Source organism: Eucyclogobius newberryi, unplaced genomic scaffold (genome assembly GCF_026437365.1).
Source record: "Eucyclogobius newberryi isolate DKJ021-1_F unplaced genomic scaffold, fEucNew1.0.hap1 SCAF_2, whole genome shotgun sequence".
Taxonomy (NCBI): Eukaryota; Metazoa; Chordata; class Actinopteri; order Gobiiformes; family Gobiidae; genus Eucyclogobius; species Eucyclogobius newberryi.
Genome location: NW_027315834.1, coordinates 31,218,783 through 31,237,694, shown reverse-complemented (window position 1 = coordinate 31,237,694; position 18,912 = coordinate 31,218,783). Strand labels below are relative to the sequence as shown.

At 41.6% G+C, this 18,912-nt stretch overlaps 1 protein-coding gene across 9 annotated transcripts in view; it reads right to left on the bottom strand.

Annotated features, from left to right (window-relative positions):
* Positions 1–9,742: 9,742 nt before the first annotated feature.
* The window catches only part of sox5 (SRY-box transcription factor 5), a 135,652-nt gene continuing 126,482 nt past the window's right edge, over positions 9,743–18,912 (bottom strand). For all 9 annotated transcript variants that reach the window (XM_072455010.1, XM_072455011.1, XM_072455015.1 and 6 more), the window contains 4 exons: positions 17,942–18,044; positions 17,124–17,297; positions 13,975–14,191; positions 9,743–13,074 (listed from right to left, as the gene is read on the bottom strand). In XM_072455010.1, coding sequence (XP_072311111.1) covers positions 12,780–13,074; positions 13,975–14,191; positions 17,124–17,297; positions 17,942–18,044 — 789 coding nt within the window. In that variant the 3' untranslated portion in view covers positions 9,743–12,779. The remainder of the gene's footprint in view (positions 13,075–13,974; positions 14,192–17,123; positions 17,298–17,941; positions 18,045–18,912) is intronic.

The window sequence follows — 18,912 nt, the reverse complement described above, 5'->3', positions numbered from 1 at the left end:
TATTGGGAAAACCAAACAAGTATTAAACATAGATGTAATTTAGCAGTCTCAAAATACACAAGTCACCATAGGCCTAATAAGACAAAGGCACATAAACAGAATCACAAACTCAGAACTAGAGATGTGATGCTCCAAACCCACTGCTTCACACAGGTATCGATCGATCTTTTGTGTTTCGCACCACTGCTTCAGATAATGTGAGGCTTTATTCCATGACATTGCATCCCTCGCAGTTCTGACAAACAGCCATCAGATAGCGCTATTCCCTATATTAGTCAGTGCTTTGAGACAGTGTTTAAATCTGAGACAGGAGTTTCAAAGTGGTTTACTGATTCATGAGGGTTCTCCATCACTACTCAGAATGGATCTATTATATTGACTGTATTTGATATCGCTAACTTAAACCTGCCCTGAGTTGGACTAGTGGACAGTCCATTGGTATTAAACCGCAACAATCCCCCATAGAGCCCGATGTAAAAACAAACTGCTCATGTTCGGCTGACACACCTATAGCTTTCACAAAGGTCAAGTTTTGTGGCGATTTTTGTTTGGCTCATTCTGCTTTGCGCCGCTCCAATCTCCCTCTGATTGAGTGCTTACTTCTGGGTTACACAACCACTGGATGTATCTACACGCTAAAGGCTAAAATGGTGACGTTTCGCAGAGGGAAAGAAACTATTCTCGTGGTGGGCGGTTCTAATCCAAATGGGCCGTAGCCTCCTGCCTGAGGGGAGTGGCTCAAATCTGTGTCCAGGGTGAGAAGAGTCAGCCGTGACCGACCTGCTCGTCCCAGAGCCCTGGAGACGTACAGCTCCTGCAGAGATGGGAGTGTGATGAAGGAGGTGAGAATGGACTCAATGATGGCTGAGTAAAACTGCACCATCACCTTCTGCTGGCTTCTCTTAGCTGCCGCAAGAAGTACATCCTCTGCTGCGTGTTCTTGATGGTGGGCTCCTACTTGAGATCTTGGGTGATTGTGGTGCCGAGGAAGCGAAAGGAGTCCATGGTGGTGATGGGGCGAGGGGAGACTTGGAGGCTCTGAAGTCCACCACCTGTATCATCTCCACTTTCCTCTGGGCGTTGAGCTCCAGGTTGTTATCACTGCACCAGGACACCAGCCGGTCCACCTGCCTCCTGTAGGAAGACTCATCCCTGTCCGTGATGAGCCCAATGAAGGTGGTGTGGTCCGCAAACTTGATCAGTCTTACGGAATCATGGCAGGAGGTTGAGCAGTTTGTGAAGAACAGAGGAGAAAGTACACAGCCCTGTGGAACTCCTTCTCTGATGATCTGTTTCGATGTTTTTGATGGTTTTCAAATGTTTGAATGGGGCTGTCTCCTTACTATCTATCAGAGCTTTTGTCAGTCCATGTTCCTACTACAGCATTGAGATCAGCAAATCTGATGATCTTAGATGTCCTGAGGTCACCAGAGGGGATCAGGCTTTTGCAATAGCAAAGTCTCAGACCAGGGGTGGGCAAACTTTTTGACTCGAGGGCCACAATGGGTTCAAAAATTTGATCGAGAGTACATATAAAGTAAAGGTATGCGTATAAAGTTCACAAGTTTTACAACGAGAACCACAAAATGGTTAAGCTGCAATATAGACTTACACAGTGATTCCTGATGGATGATACAGTGAAGGAAAATATTATCCTGCTCAGTGTTTTCCTCTTTCACTTTGTCCTGGATTCTTTTCAGCAGCCCAACGTTTTTTCCTGTTAAATGTGGTGATCCATCCGACGTGACATTGGCACGTCTTTACAGAAAGGCTAGTTGGGAAAAGCTTAACAGAGAAGAAGAAGGCGCCAAAAAGGTCAAAGTGCGCTATCTCTTGAGGAAATGTGGGCATTACAGGCGAAAGGTAAAACGACTGTCCGGCCGCAGTGAGTGCGAATCCCGACTCCGACATTTACTGCATGTCCTCCCTTCTCTCCCACCCCCCCTTCATTTTTTCATCTAATAAAGCCCAAGGGCAAAAAAAAGGGTTAGTTTTTTTTTTTATATTACTTGGCATGTTTGGTGGGCCGTATTATAAAGGCCTGCGGGCCGTATATGGCCTGCGGGCCGGAGTTTGCCCATGTTGTCTCTAGACCAGCCCAATCTCTGAATATTTTCAAATCTTTGTTGAAAACCTATTTGTTTGCACAGACTTTTAACACAAGTTTTCTTCAAATACAACGATTTTTTCCCCAGCAAACACTAACTTAATAATTAAATCACGTCCTCCTGTTTGACTCTGGATTCTTGCCAGATTGGGACATGTTCCTGATGTTTCAATCAGTGACAGTTCTGTGTCTGAAGCATTATGGCCACTGAAAAGCTTTTAATTGGCTGCTGATAATCAGCCATCTCATTTGGAGCTCCATAGGTGTGAAGTGACATTATGAATGGCCAGAGCTAACTTTACATCAACCACTGAAAATAGGAACCTTGTATTTTCACTTTTCTTGGTGTTCAATTTACCCTTATTAAAATTATCCTCGTTTGGTTACACATTGAAAATAAGTTGTGCTCTGTAATCAGTTTTAGCTCACACTGTGCATTGTGTTCATACCTGTGTCCAAAGACCACATTCCTGCGCTATTCTTATAATATGGAATTGAAGGTACGTAACAATGTGGAGGACGGCTTAAGGAAGACAGTGGGGGTAATTTGGTTTAAATACATGCATTTGTGTAACTATCTTCAGACATTTCTGTACCATCATATTTGACTTGTCTACTTGCACAAGGAAAAACCTATGTCATCCTTCTTATTTAAGATTCATCTAACATCTATGGTGTAGCATAACATTTTTATTATAAACTTATTATGGAATAAAAAGTGATTAACTTTTTTATCAAAACTGATTTTAAAATTATCTCTAAATGTTAAAGTTCTATTCAATACATTAATGATGTACTTATTCACACTGAGCAGGTGCATAACTTTTATGATTATCTCTATAAATCATTCTGTGTTTGATTTTCTTGGTTGTGTTGGTGTTTCACTGTAATCTAACTTTTAAAGTACATCAATTGGCAGTGCTGGTTTACTGAGTAAAACTATGAATTTCTAAACACGTGTGAATGTTTAACTCTTTTATGTCAATCCTCTTTAGTGAACAGCTTCTCTCTCTGCCGAGGGCCTCTGCTCTTATCCTCTCTCCGTTGCCTTCATTGATTATAGGTCTTACCTGCTCTGTTCTGTCTGTAATCCTCTGTATGTATAAAGTATCTAAACCTGTTCTTGCTGCATTGCCCTGATCATTCCCCTCTCCCTCGGCTGCAGCCCGTTGTGCTCCTCGCTCCTCTCATCCGTTTATCACTGGCCCTTGTTCTGTTAATCCCGAGGGTTTTGTTTATTTGTGTTGGAGATGCTTTTACAGCTTGTGACTGACCCCACCTATTTTCTCACCAGTCATTTGAACAGCAGGGCTGCTTTGCAGCTACTCCACCAATTAACATACCATTTGCATAATATTTGCATGTGTGCATTAGGGTGTTGATGGGGAGAGAAAATAACAGTTTTACAGGCTTTTTTCTGGTCTCAAAAAATATATTTCGTGCAATGACGTTAAAGCGCCCACAGGCTCCTTTTACCTCGCTCAAACAGCATGGTGTTTTCAAGTTTGCTGTGAAAGTTACGACGGTCCTCCTACACAAGAACATCTGACGATCATCCCATCAGATCCGCTCCTCTTCAGTGTACTGTATTATGGGGTTTGTCAATTGCACCAACTGGAGCTCTTCTGATCTTTGGCTTACTTTACTTAGTATTCTGTTGTGTTTTGTGGGCATATGATGATGATGATGAAGTGTACTTGACATAGCTGTGATGTGACCTAACGACCTAGCACCTAAAGGTGCCATCAATACATGTCAGGCTGTTGAAAACAAAAAACAAAAACAGGAAGTAGGAAGTAGGTAAAAGTTGGCGAGTGTTTGAGTTTGATTGGAGTATCGAGTGTACAGAGGGGAACATGTCCAGGGCTTGGATCCAGCTCCTTGCTGTGACGAGCCTCTGGGCCTCTGTCTGTCCCTCCGTGCTTGGCGCTCATCCTTCACACATAGACACATGTGTCACATTAGGACGTCCCTCAAACTGACGCCTCTGTGTCAGGCCGTGGGGGTTGGCTCTGAAGGCGCTCCAACAGTTACCTCATGGGATATAAGATAGTCATGAAGGAGGAGACTGAAGAATAACTTTTTGCAATCCCATGGACCCTTCCCAGAAATGTGTATTTAAATTGTTTGTATTGGACAGAGCCATAAAATAAAGATGTATTTATGTTTAAGGTACTTTGTCCCGTAGGTAAATTTGTCCTCTGCATTTGAACTGGTGACCCATCTCCAGATCATGGTCAGCCCCACCTTTGCTGGAAGAATTTTCTCTATTGTGCATGTTTTTGGGGGAAACCGGAGTGACTGAAACAGGCCAACTCCCCAGTGAAGGGCCTGATCTGGGCTGGGGAATCAAACCCATGATGTGTGAGTGCTAGCCACTCTGCCACCGTGCCATTTCTGTGCCATTGTTGGGAAAAATAAAGTGCGCATGTATGTGTGTGTGTGTGTGTGTGTGTGTTCCATGCCAACTCCACACTGATAATAACTCGAATAGACCATTTGCCTCCTCACGAACAGTATGTACATATGGGTCCGTGTGAGACTGCAGTTTCATTACTTAAATGTAAGCCCAAATTTACAGACTTACAGATCTAATTTTGCATTATATTCATCATGCATCATATTGGTGCCCCATTTACACTCAACTTATTCCTATTATTGAACAGCTGCAGTGATGGATGGACACTCGGAGATGGTGCAGAAAAAGATTTGTGTTAAAATCTTTTTCATGATGAATATTTTAGGTGTTGTTAATTCATTTGACTTACATTGGGGAGAGAAGACACAGCGTTAGCAGTATTGCAGGACACAAAGCCCAGTCCAGCAACGTTTTCATGAACCAAAAAGGGCTTTTTGAGAAGCTGAAGTTCAAAAAAGCTGTTCTACAATGACTGCAAAAATATGTATGAAAAAAGTGCTGCCTGGTGGTCGAGTGTTTAAGGCACAGCACATATGCCAGGCTCCAAGTGCAGCTGGCGGCAGTGTCGTGAGTTTGACTCTGACAGTTTACTGCGCGTACTCCCTTCTCTCTCATCCCCAATTTCACATTTTGCTCTCCTGACTAATAAAGCCTACAGGCCACAAAATCCTACCAAAAAAAAGAAAAAGACAAAAGACAAAAAAAGTTGGTAACTGAACCTAATAATTTATTCGTAAATCTTGTCCAAATCTTAGGTTTTCTTATGAAACAAACCTAGTGGAAATATAATATTTTACTAGAATTTGAATGAATTTGATTTTGTATGAAGACAAGTGCAAACCCAATACAGTATACAATACAATACAGTATTAGTTGGCTACACAATTTGAAAAAATACTAGACATCATTGTGTGAAATACCTAAAACATATAAATTCAAAAACACACCAGCATCTGCAGCACTACAGGTCAGTCAGATATTTACATTACATTTGACTATTATAAACTTCAGCTCCACTTAAGTCCAGTGCAGTTGCTTATGAGACCACATACTTCAGTCACGTGTGTTGCCACAGCAGTGTGTGATGTGCAGAAGGGCCTGCTGGTCCTGGCTGTGCTCCGCTCCCGTCTCGAGCTGCTCTTGTCTCACTGTAATCCCTCCTCCTCGTGAATACATTAACACAATCGCAGTCTTAAACTCTGCTTAGCGAGTGGCTCAGCGTCACACCACATCCTATTACCCACTTTAAATCATTCATGTGACAACGTCTTCACTCAATTTCAAAAAACACCCCACATCGAGCGCAGTGCGGTTCACCCGGAGCCACACAGGCCGGCCCACCCAGCGCTAACCGCCGGCTCATGTGGGCTCGGAGCGGGAAACGTGATCTATAACAGTAAATTGGAAGATAAAAAATACAAAACACATTTCGATTACAGACTGCGACGATGTCACACTCCCAGATGGGGGGCAACGGAGTGAGTTTTATCAATTGATTTTATAAAACAAATATGGAAAGATAGATTATTTCTCTTTGTAACTATAAACTCTTGACCTCACTATATAACCACCAAATGCTGCATTAGTTATATAAATGGTACTTGTCCCGAATATAGAATAGAGTGCACCGAGTGTTGTGATGTCTTCTGAGCACGTGACAATTCTCTAGATTTTTGTAACTTCAATAAAACTGGAATGATTTCTTGCGTTTGTGATCCCGGGTGATAAATGCGTCAAAACGTAGCCTATAGGCCAAAGTCAGACGCATAATTATACATGCACAGTTATTCAAATGTAAATCTTTTCCTATGCCGCGCTGTATTGTCTCTTCTATTATAATGGAAATAGTGGCTGCCTGATTTAATCCAAGCTGAACTCCTGCAGTGCACCTTAGGGCCCGCTTGTGCGTTATCGTTAGCGTAGCCACGTTAGCCTCCCGCGGAATTCCTCTATCTCTACTGCTGACAATACACGCATCCCCTCTGTGCGCCTCGACTGTTCACAATCTTTCCCCCCCGCTCCTCTCCTCGGGGCACCACTGAAAAATTAACTACGCCCAGGGAACAACCAAGTCCTCCACTTAACTGTAGCACTATTGCATCAAACGGGCTTTTTCAGTGACGCTATGGTAATTAGTGGAACACGTGGAACAATTTTATCCAAAGTGCTGTTGTGTGTTTTCGAATGCAGGAAAGCTGTGGACTGATTAGAGGAGCATATGGACACAGATGGGGACGGCTTTGTAATGAGCGAGCTGAGTGGGGTTTGCTGTTGCTTAACCCTTTTAAAATGGAGGTGTGTGAACGTTGTCGTCAGCAATGCAGCATCAATTAAAGATCCCTACACTTCTGGTGTCCTCGGCTTTGTGGGGAAGTGTAGCTGCACGGTGAATGAAAAAGAAATCACCCAAAAATGTCTTTGTGCCACAGCCAAGTTATGGAGGCATAAACTATAGGCCTAAAACTCAACATCACATACTTGGTCTCTTTGTTGTTTTTCCGCTTATTTCATAAACTTTTAATGTATAACAACAAACCAGCAAACTTAAAGTGCATACGACAGGTTCTCATGTTTTTTGTAATTATAGTTGGATATTTCCTGTGGTAAATATTTATCATAGTTTTACATCAGCTTGTGAAGAAAAAATTAAAGATAAAAGTTGAAAATTACAGGAAGTAGTTCTAAAACAAAATCCTTCTGTGATGTCATCAATAAGTGACATACAATACAAAAAACAGAGACAATTTACATGCAACTGACACATTTTCTGACAGTTAAAACAATCATTTGACAGTTGTTGAACAGGGTTGTGGAATGACCTCGTCTGTTGCTCATGTCCAGCGAGGAAGTAGCAATATAGACATCATTAAAAAATAGTCGGCTTTTTAAAGTAAATTCTTCAATATAATCATGTTCACTATGTTTTGGTAAAATGTGTAGTCTAACCTCTATAAATGTAAGCATATAAAGGGAAATTACTTGTCAACATGGGAAATCAATTAAAGTTTGAAACTGTCACACAAGCCAAAGTTCAAAAATTCTTCTTTCAATGTTATATTTATATATGTTTCAATTCTTTTTTTCTTATAATTCAAACACATTTTTGGCTGGAGTGTGGTATTATTATTTATTTCCCCTTAAATGCTCACACATACATCCACTGCTCTGTCTCTAGTTGTGCTTAATTAGGTTATCAGGATCCTCCCGGGCCACGCTCCAGCAGCGGCCCCCAGCTGGCCCTGTTTGACCTGAGGGCAGCAAGGTGGATTTAGCATAATTAACACGCTGTTACGGAGAAGATTGAATTGTTCTACTGCTCAGGGCCCGACACACCGGCAACATGCATTTGTCTGAGTCAAATGTGACTCTGAAGCCATTTTAATGACATAGAATATGATGCATATTTCAATTTTGAGACCGTGATAATCCATCTAAAAGACTATTCTGCTATTATCATATTGATAATTTATCTTATCTATGTGTGCTGGAGCGGAGTGGTTACCTATGTTTAAATTGTATGTTTATGACTTATAATTTACATTCTACTTATTGTGTGATTTCTTGTTGTGCTGAAGATTAGCCGGAGGCTCAGAGCACCAGCACTTTAGGCCTCCCGGTTTTAAACCACTTCTTAAAACACAATTGTTCACTTTGGCTTTTGAATACAGTAGTTGAGATGATTTCAAAATGTATTTATTCTATTTTATTCTGTTTCAAAATGTTTCGAAATGTTTTATTGAGTGCGTTTAAATATTGTGGTACTTTGTTCAAACTGGTTTTTGTGTTATAAATAAAGTTGCAGTTACAATTGTTAGTTCCTGGACAAATTGTTTTTCAATGTATTGCAGTTCTATGTAAACATTTTACATTTTGTATTTTTTATTTCTGATATTTACTATATAAAACATTTACTTGTGACTGTTGGGAAGTAACTGAAAACAGCAAAAGTGTGTATTCTGAATACTCGTTCTGACTGTATTCCGGAACAGTTACGCATTTCATTTGGTATTTGATCATGAAATTGCAGCTCTTATTGTCAGTGCACGTGCAATGTTTCCTTCTCTAAATTGTGATAAAGGTTCTCCTATATTATTATTATTATTATTACAAAAACAAACGCTGTTTTATGCCTCTGTTTCATTTTCAGATTTAAAATTCAATGTTTCACGAGTGGAATGTTGGATTGACAGGTGGATCGGTGCAGCGGCTGCAGTGATGCTCCGGACCGTTGTGGTGAAGAAGGAGCTGAGTCGAAAGGCAAAGCTCTCGATTTACCGGTCATCTACGTTCCTACCCTCACCTATGTAGAAAAAGATTCAGTTGTAGTCATCTGGACTCTGTTTTAGAACTGAATCTCTTTCTACAATGGAACACTCCTGGACGAATGAGGGATTACACCGACATGTCTCCCCTCACCTATGGTCATGAGCTTTGGGTAATGACGGAAAGGACAAGATCGTGGATACAATAGGTCGAAATGAGTTTCATCCTCAGCGTGGCTGGGCGCTCCCTTAGAGATAGGGTGAAGAGCTCAGTCACACGGGAGGGGCCCGGAGTAGAGCCGCTGCTCCTCCATGTCGAGAGGAGCCAGCTGTTCCAGATGCCTCCTGGGCGCCACCCTGGGGAGGTGGAAGACCCAGGACACGCTGGAGGGACTATGTCTCTCGGCTGGCCTGGGAACGCCTCAGGATCCCCCCGGAGGAGTTGGAGGAAGTGTCTGGGGAGGGGGAAGTCTGGGAGTCCCTGCTTAGACTTCTGCCCCCGCGGACCGGCCCCGGATAAGCGGAAGAAGCTTGGATGGATAATGAAATTCAATGTGAATGTATTCTGAGAATTCAGAACACAGTACTCTGATCAGACCAAGTAATGGAGTACATACCGGTAAATGCATTTTTATGCACTTCAAACTATTCTTCCCTGAACTGTTTGTGAAAATAGTAGAATTTATTTATTAAACTAATTTGTCTTCTTGTTATTTCCTTAACAAAATGTTTGTTTAAAGTAATGTAGTTACAATGTGGAAAAATATATATTTGATTTTGTTTTATTTCTGATATTCAATATTGTGTGTTCTGTGGCAATCACAATATTTAACTTTATTTATGAAACGATGTATGTGTATTTATCTGAAATGTTTCCTTTCATTGTTGCAGCTCTAAGTACTTCATAGTGTAAAACTGTGGGTGAAGAGGAAAGAAGTGACCAGCACAAGTTAGAACCGAACACATTTCTGTCTTTATTAGCCTCGTCTGGCAGTAATACTGGAAAAGTGAACTCAGAACAGATGGTGGTGGCAGCCCACGGACTGTTTTTTCCTGTTTTTCTTTATTTCTTTGATATTTTTCTTCATTTTTTTTGTGAGAGTACAACAACTCCTGCTTTTCTGTGGCATGGATAACATCAATAAAAGAGACAGAGGGAGAGAAAAAGAAATATACAACTTATATTACATTGTGTTATGAACAAAATATAAATCTATACCTCTATGTTATATTTACATAATTATCTTTCTTGACTTTTTTCAAGTTTGAGATGGTAAGATACTTTTAATTGTAATATTTCTCACTTTGTTTGGAGCTCCACTCATGACTTGATTGTCTTAAATAATATCTCCATCGTCATGTCATTGTCTTGTAAAGGGGGTTGTAGATAGACCTTGCCAGCAGGGATGATTGACGTCTCTAAGCCCCTCCCACCCGTGCTCCTGCTTCCCTCTGATTGGTTACTCCCTCTTTCCAGCATCGGGCTGAACCATGGCGGGATGACAGGTTTTTTTTTTTTTTTTTTACTAGTTTACAGCAAGTTAAGACTAATATAAAGGCTCAATAAAAAAAAAAAAACGTGGCACCGAGAAGCGGACGTCTGTAGCGGGAATGAACGGGGCAGCGCACCTGAAGAGTAGTCATGGGTCTTGTAAGTGTCGCGTGGAGCTCAAACAAAGCAAAGGGCTCCTGATAAGAAGAGACTATAGAAAAAACCTGTGCACCTCACACACGACAACAGCGGCGGGACAGAGGCCGGACCTGTAAACACTGATTTAAGATGATGTGGTGTGAGTTAAAGTAAGACAAGAATAGTGATTTGACCCGGCGACAGAAAAGTGGAGAGGACACGCAAAAAGTGGTCGAGGTATTTGCTACAAGAGCTATGACTAAGGTTGGAATGCAGCGTTTACTAGCTTTATGTTGTAACTATTGCTAGCTATTTAAGAAGTGCTGATTAAGAAAAGCCCAAAATACGGGTAAACGAACAAACAAACGTATTAAAAACTGGTGGATTTGTGTTTTTTAAATTCTCTCTCGTCGATGTTAAAGTCTATCTTTTAAAGTGAGTAGTGTGTGTTATAAAATAGCTCTGTATGTAGTTTTGGCCTTGTCATGAGTTCTAAAGTCCTTGTGAAATTTAGCAAAAAGCTGAGAATAAAGAACACTTTGAATAAGGTTGATCAGCGTGTGTTGGACGGCATTCAAAGGTCCACTCCTCTTTGCTGTGGTTGGATAAATCACGACACAAAAAGAACAGCATATGATTTGATTAAGTGTTTTAAGTGTGAATGTAGTCGATTGTGTGCATGTACAATGGTAAAATATGGGGCCCAGACTTGTTCCGCTGTGTCCCATTTGTGAGGCGCTCAGAGAAGTAAACAGAGATGGAACTCTTTGTTCACAGAAAACAGCTCCCCAAACGAAAACTGACTTCCATAGAAAAGTAAAGGAAACTTCACATTATTCATGATAAACATTACAAATAAAATAATAATAATAATTAACAAAATACTCATATTCTTCTTCTCTCTGACTGCACAGAGTGAGTGCTTTCGAAATGGTTTTGGACGTCGGGGTAAATATCTGAGCTTGGAGGAAGGCTGCGTCGAGTTTTGTCAGTCCAGCTCACTGTCCTATAACTCCGCCCACCCGCCGTACCCAGGGTTAATAAAATAATAATAATAATACAAAAAATACAGAAGGGGACATAAAGAAATGCAAAACAAAGCAAGATAAAACAACTTTAGTTTTGTCTAAATACCTACCAGCTAAATAGATAATGCTTCATTGACTGTCTTAGCTTCAGATGGTCATACAAACCCAAATGAAGAGGAGAAAAATAAATTAAGCTGTACATAACTTACTAAACTTAGGATACGCTGACCGTCCTTATAATAATTGTTAATAATATTATTAGACTAGAGGCAGTTTGAAGAAAAAAAAAAAAATGTAATACAGTATTCAAATACAAAACACTGACTGGCTGGCTGCTCCAAACCTTTGCCACGCCCACTTGGGACAGCCACGCCCACTTGGAGACAGCAGGATGACAGTAAATACGGGAAAATCAACACTTCTGGACGGACAGTAGTTTTTGAGTTTGTGGTTCGGAGAGGAGAGGTGAAAACTGCTGGATTGTCTCATATAACACGGTGCTCATGTTGCTCCGTGATGCCAGAGAGACGCCACACTCGTTATAAAACAAATCTCATTAAGGCGGGACAGTCCTTGACATAGTTCTGTTGGGACCATCCCACCCAAGTTTCCTCAAAACACAAGGGCGAACAAAGAGGTGTCTGCTGACAGCACACTGACTGAGAGGTCAAAGAAAAGCTATCTTTGTTAAAAATAACAAAACAGATGTAGTTCAGGTGCTTTACAACAAAAGGGAAAAAGATCAGTCTCTTTTTCCTATTATTATTCAAACTCGTAGCACAAAACAACAAATCACATTCACAAGCCACTTATTGGCACCGTGTACCTGAGTGAGAATATTATAGAACCAAAGAACGCAAAAAGCTGTATTTTTAAAAGTGTCTCTTGATAGTAATAAACAGGTCCGCCTTCGCAAAGTGTCGTCTTTTAGCCCCGGATAAGTAAGTCCTTAGTCTCTCTTTTAAGTTTTATCTATACAAACGGCTCTAAAAGAATGCATTCTGAGTCTCACTTTGTGGCAGTTTGCTCATCGTAGCAGTAGTATCTCAATGCAAGCTCTAGGAGGCGCACTTCTCTGTAACAGTCAGTGTGAGTGACAGGTCCTGTGTGCTTGGATTGGATTGGTCGGGCGGATGCTGGTGTCAGGACGTTATGAGGGACGGGACGCTCTTTGAACAAGAGTCTGTGTTAGTTTAAGAAACAGAGGGGGAAGGGGCGGGATTTGTGACACGCAGTCCTGGTGATTGGCAAAAGAGTCAAAGCTTCCTGATTGGTGGGATTGTGTTTGACCAGCTGTGATTGGCTTGTTGTTTGGGGGGAGGGGGCGGCGGTCCTATTGGGTGATATGGTTCTCGTTGTCACTCGTGTAGTCGGCTTCTTCGTCCTCGTAGTCGAAGTCATCGTAGGCGTCGCCGTTGCTGTCGTCCAACCGCAGCTCCTCCTTGATGCGAGGCTCCTCCCCCTTCAGCCCGGACAGGCCGGTCGTCTGGTGGTGGTTGGCGTTTGGCTCTGGGCTGCTGGACATGCTCGAGTGCTCTGAGGGCATCTGAGGGGAGGGCATCCCGGCCATGGACAGGGCGCCCGGGTAGACCACGCCCGCGGAGGAGAGCGGCACATGGCCCTGCTGCCTGTGGGAGACAACGCACAAGTCAGTCAGAGAGGCCTACTGTCAAAAACTCCCCTGTAGCTAATGTAATATATATGCTTGTAATATATATATATATATATGCTAAGATAATATAGTACTTTGTATTCAATTGTACATTTTGTTCAATGTAAACCATAAAATGTATCTTAAGTTTAGTAATAGAAACATGTCCATTGACTTCCTGTTCGAAGCAGCAGAACTGATAAGCCCCGCTATGTGTTTATGTGACGTTTTAGAACCCTCTATACGTTCCTTTAGTCTTCATTTTTTAAACAATTACAACTAAAAACAGGGATGTGTTGGTGTAAGTAAAAAAAAAAGAGTTTTCTAAGCTCAGGACAAAACAGATTTACTCAAAATACAACTTTTGAGATGTCTACAACACTTTTGCAACAGTTAAAAGCTTTTTTTTTTTTTATGTGGATTCTGCATAATATGTCTCTTTTCACCAGAATAAATGAAAATAAATGGCACACTTTCCATGCAAAGTAACAGTCTGAATCATAGGAGTAAAATCTTCCAATTCTAAAGGCATAAAAAATACTGAAAGTGAGAACATGAGACCTCTCACCAAAAATGTCAAGGGGGGATTTGGGTTTAAAAAAAAACTCTAAAAAGACAAAAAGGAGACTGTGGTATTTTTTAGGACTGCGGCCTTGGCAGTATTGGCCTCCTCAGGGAAGTGTGTGAAGTGTGTGATATTGGCAGGAATTGCAACCTGCTGCTAGACTTGTCAATTCTTTTCAGTACAACCTGCACAATTTAGAGTGGGAGTTTTGGAACCACAATCCGACATCCACCACCGGCATCTAAACACAATCTACAGCCACACACGGCACATCTCTCCGCACTAATCCGCCCAGGTTATGATTCCTCTCACCCGACACTGAAGTATTGCCTCATCTCCTGTCTCCGGGACCTCATGATGGCCTTGTACTCGCCGATGCGCAGCTTCTTGCCGTCGACGAGGCAGGTGCGTTTGGGGCGGGGCTTGTACTTGTAGTCGGGATACTTCTCCAGGTGCTGCTTGCTGAGGCGCGCCTGCTCCTCGTAGTACGGCTGCTTCTCCAGGTTCGTCATGGCTTTCCAGCGAGAACCTGCAGGAAAAGAGACACGAGTTGAGTCTTTATCACGACGTGACGAGAAGAAAAAAATGCACTTGTGACTTTTGTTCCACTGGGATATATTTCAGTTTTTACGCATAATTTAATGTGTGTAGCCTGAGCACTTAATACCAACAATGCAATTAGAACTGCAAAAGGTTCATTTACATAATTGCATCCCTGTTAGTGTGTGTGTGTGTGTGTGTGTGTGTTTAAGCGTGTGTGTGTGTGTGTGTGTTTAACCGTGTGTGTGTGTGTGTGTTTAAGCGTGTGTGTGTGTGTGTTTAAGCGTGTGTGTGTGTGTGTTTAAGCGTGTGTGTGTGTGTGTTTAAGCGTGTATGTGTGTGTGTTTAACCGTGTGTGTGTGTGTGTGTGTTTAAGCGTGTGTGTGTGTTTAAGCGTGTGTGTGTGTGTGTGTGTTTAAGCGTGTATGTGTGTGCGTGTGTGTGTTTAAGCGTGTATGTGTGTGTGTGTGTGTGTGTTTAACCGTGTGTGTGTGTGTGTGTGAGTTTAAGCGTGTGTGTGTGTGTGTTTAAGCGTGTGTGTGTGTTTAAGCGTGTATGTGTGTGCGTGTGCGTGTGTGTGTGTGAGTTTAAGCGTGTGTGTGTGTGTGTGTGTTTAAGCGTGTGTGTGAGTTTAAGTGTGTGTGTGTGTGTGTTTAAGCGTGTGTGTGTGTGTGTGTGTTTAACCGTGTGTGTGTGTGTGTGTTTAAGCGTGTGTGTGTGTTTAAGCGTGTGTGTGTGTGTGTTTAAGCGTGTATGTGTGTGCGTGTGTGTGTGTGAGTTTAAGCGTGTGTGTGTGTGTATTTAAGCGTGTGTGTGTGTGTGTTTAAGCGTGTGTGTGTGTGTGTTTAAGCGCGTGTGTGTGTGCGTGTGTGTGTGTGTGTGTGTGTGTGAGTTTAAGCGTGTGTGTGTGTGTGTTTAACCGTGTGTGTGTGTTTAAGCGTGTATGTGTGTGCGTGTGTGTGTGTGTTTAAGCGTGTGTGTGTGTGTGTGTTTAAGCGTGTGTGTGTGTTTAAGCGCGTGTGTGTGTGCGTGTGCGTGTGTGTGTGTGTGTGTGTGAGTTTAAGCGTGTGTGTGTGTGTGTTTAACCGTGTGTGTGTGTTTAAGCGTGTATGTGTGTGCGTGTGTGTGAGTTGAAGCGTGTGTGTGTGTGTGTGTTTAACCGTGTGTGTGTGTGTGTTTAAGCGTGTGTGTGTGTTTAAGCGTGTGTGTGTGTGCGTGTGTTTAAGCGCGTGTGTGTGTGTGTGTGTGTTTAAGCGTGTGTGTGTGTGTGTGTGTGTGTTTAAGCGTGTGTGTGTGTGTGTGTTTAAGCGTGTGTGTGTGTGTGTGTGTTTAAGCGCGTGTGTGTGTGTGTGTGTTTAAGCATGTGTGTGTGTGTGTGTGTGTTTAAGCGCGTGTGTGTGTGTGTGTGTGTGTGTGTTTAAGCGCGTGTGTGTGTGTGTGTGTGTGTTTAAGCGCGTGTGTGTGTGTGTGTGTGTGAGATCCAAACAAATGTACATTTCAAATACAAAACTGGGAATAATTTCAATGTAATTCTTTGTTACTATAAAAAAATAAAAAAATATTTAAGTATATATTTATGTTTCTGCATTTTGAAGTCGCTCTCAATAAGAAAAGTAAATAAAAGTAAAGAGCCAAGTCATTGATGCGAGCCCTATATATTGCACTTGTGTTCGATTAGAAGTGCAGTGGTGGTGTGCAGGCGTCACGGTGAATATCTGCTCTGAATTTGCTCTTGTCTCGACTACCGTAAGGTTTAATAGCTAAAAGCTGTCAGCACATCGCCTGTGTTCCGCGATCTGTTAGCCATCCGCGGAAGACGAGCGCGCGCGAGAAAGAGAGAGGGAGAAGCGGAGAGAGGCGCTTATTAAAACCAGATTTCTGCGTGTTATAAAACGTTTAGGAGCTCTTTAAAATGTCATGAGCGATCGCAGCAGTCCGGGGGAAATGTCAAACGGTCGCGCGCTGCTTGTTTAATGCATAATGAATTATATCATCATTTGTCGGAGCCGCTTCCTCTTCTCCCCAGTTGTTCATTAAACTGGCGCTTACACACCGCGAGCTGCGAGGAAGACACCGGCGCGCGTGTGTGTGTGTGTGTGTGTGTGTGTAAAGCACTGATTCTGACTTAAGCTCCGCGAGTCAGACGAGGCTGGAGCGACGCCGTCAGACGGAGGAGCACGCGTGTTTTTATATTTGAGAGAATCAGTCCTTTGTGTGGTCCGATACTGTATATTGTATATTGTATATTGTGTGTGTGTGTGTGTGTATGTGTATGAAAAGTGCACGAGGCAATTTAAGTCGGCATCGCATCTCCTTTTTCCTCAATGATCTGATTTTTACAACACACACAACTGCAAATCAACCGTTTAAATGTTATTTTATATAAGATGAAAACAAAATCTATAACGAGAGACTTATTTGAAGTGTTATTATTGAAAAAAATCACACACAAACACACACACACACACAATTGTAACTTTCATGAATAGTTGTAGAACAGTGACAGAATGAATCTATAGCAGAACTTGTATAAAACCACATTATTCTTATTTTTAATTATGAAGTATTTACTTAAAAAAACAGTTAAACATTTATTTGTGACGATGCTATTTTCAAACATTTTTATGAATGAAATCTTTCCAGTTGGAAAGTGTTTACAGGTTTTTAATTAATGGATTGAATAAAGACGTGAATATACTGAAAACACAATGAACAATGTAATTTCTTTCTTTTTTCGTTCTACAAAATACAAATAAACATGTTTAAATGTTACTTGTATATATTTGCATAGTAATACTTGTATCTGTTTAACTCTGGAGCACTTTGGAGTTCCTTCATTTGTGACCCTCCATTGAAAGTGTGGTAAATAGTACATGGTAAATAGTACATGGTGACTACTACAGGAAAAGTGAGCCTGTTACCGAGTATTTTGCTGATGTTGGAGTTGTGCATGTCGGGGAAGGCCTGCAGGATCTTTCTCCTCTCGTCCTTGGCCCAGACCATGAAGGCGTTCATTGGTCGTTTGATGTGCGGCTCGCTGTTGCCCCGCCCCCTGGCTTCCCGGAATATCCTGGATTCGGACACACTGGGGGAGCCTACACAAGAGGTCAGAGGAGGTCAGAGTGTTGTTAGCGACTCGTGCTCACCTTTGGGTATGAGGGGATGAAATACGGATTAGTAGGTAAAGGTATACATGTATTTTGTATTTGCTTTTTAATGAAGTAGCGGTATTTAATTCTGAAACAGAACAGATCTAGGATTAAACCAGATCAGTGGGTATGGAAATTGCAGTAGTGGTAGTAGTTTTAGCAGTTGTAATTACAGGTGGGTAATGCATCAAAATTTAAGACAATATCGTGAAATTTGGTAGGCAAAATTCAAACATTGAGTACATCGCCTTATAGAGCTGATTAAAAATGTAAAAAGTGACGCAGTAAACGTTCAAATAAGCGCATAAGATGACAATTCTCCACTTTTGTCATTCATTTGACCAAAATGTCACATTCGTCTGATAATCATACCTCAACTGATATGTTTAAAGACATTACTATAGTCACTTTAGTCAATAATGTCCCAGTAGTAGTAGAAGAAGTAGTAGTGGTGGTAGTTGTAGCAGCTTTTTTAAATCACTGGGTTACTCTGGGCTTGGAAAAAAGTAGTAGTAGTAGATAGAAAATAGTAGTAGTAGTAGTAGTAGTAGTAGTAGTAGTTGCAGCAGTAGTGGTGGTGTGTTTCTTACCGTCGGAGTCCCCGCTCATGGTGAAGTCCAACATGGCGTGGTTGAACTTGTCCTCGGCCTGTTGTTTGAGCTGCTGACTCAGACTCTCCAGCGCTGCCTTGTCCTGATACACAAACACACACACAAACACACAAACAAACACACAAACACACACACACAGTTCACGGTTAGTACCAGGGAAAACCGGGCTGAATCAAACCTTTTATTAAGTTTTATCCATAACAAGTTTCTAAAGTAGACTTGTGTGACAGTGAATTACAGTCTTTTCAACATGTTTGCACGCTATAACGCTGCACCGGTTCATTCAGTTCACTTTATTTTGTTTCAGTCATTCTTTTTCCATCATTTATTTGTAAAAGTTGAACAAAGCGGACAGAAGTGAAATGCGTCTTGCCTAAAGTTCACAAATACCACATTGAATAAAGCTGACTACAATCATTCCTGCACAAAACCAAAGTGAAATCAAAGACAACATATTATGCTTTTGTCTGCTATGTATATTTATTTTTTTATTATACACCTTGATACCAGTGGATTAGTATTCATATTTTGTCCATTTTAAATCAGAATAATGATCTAGAACAAGAGACAGTTCTGCTGCTCAGATGGACTATGCCAGGGAACAACTTTAAACACAACTTTGAGTGGGACTTTACACAATAAGTCCCTTTAAATACAAGCATCATTACAAAGTTAATAATATTTAAAACCGACTTAAGTATTTGCAACCGAATTCCCTTTCTCCTTCCTTGTGTGGTCTGCAACGATTAGCAATCCATCCGCACAGTTCCAGTGATCCTGTCGCAGTCGTATCTTGTGTGGTCCGCGACAATCGAGTTAAGCATTTTCTGTGTGTAAACGGAGTGAAAAGGCGCTGATTTATATGGAGTGTTTTGGTTCATTTCGATGTCAATTTATGTAAACGTTAGCGGCGGCGGCGGCGGCTGTGGCGGAGGCCTGAGCGGTGGAAC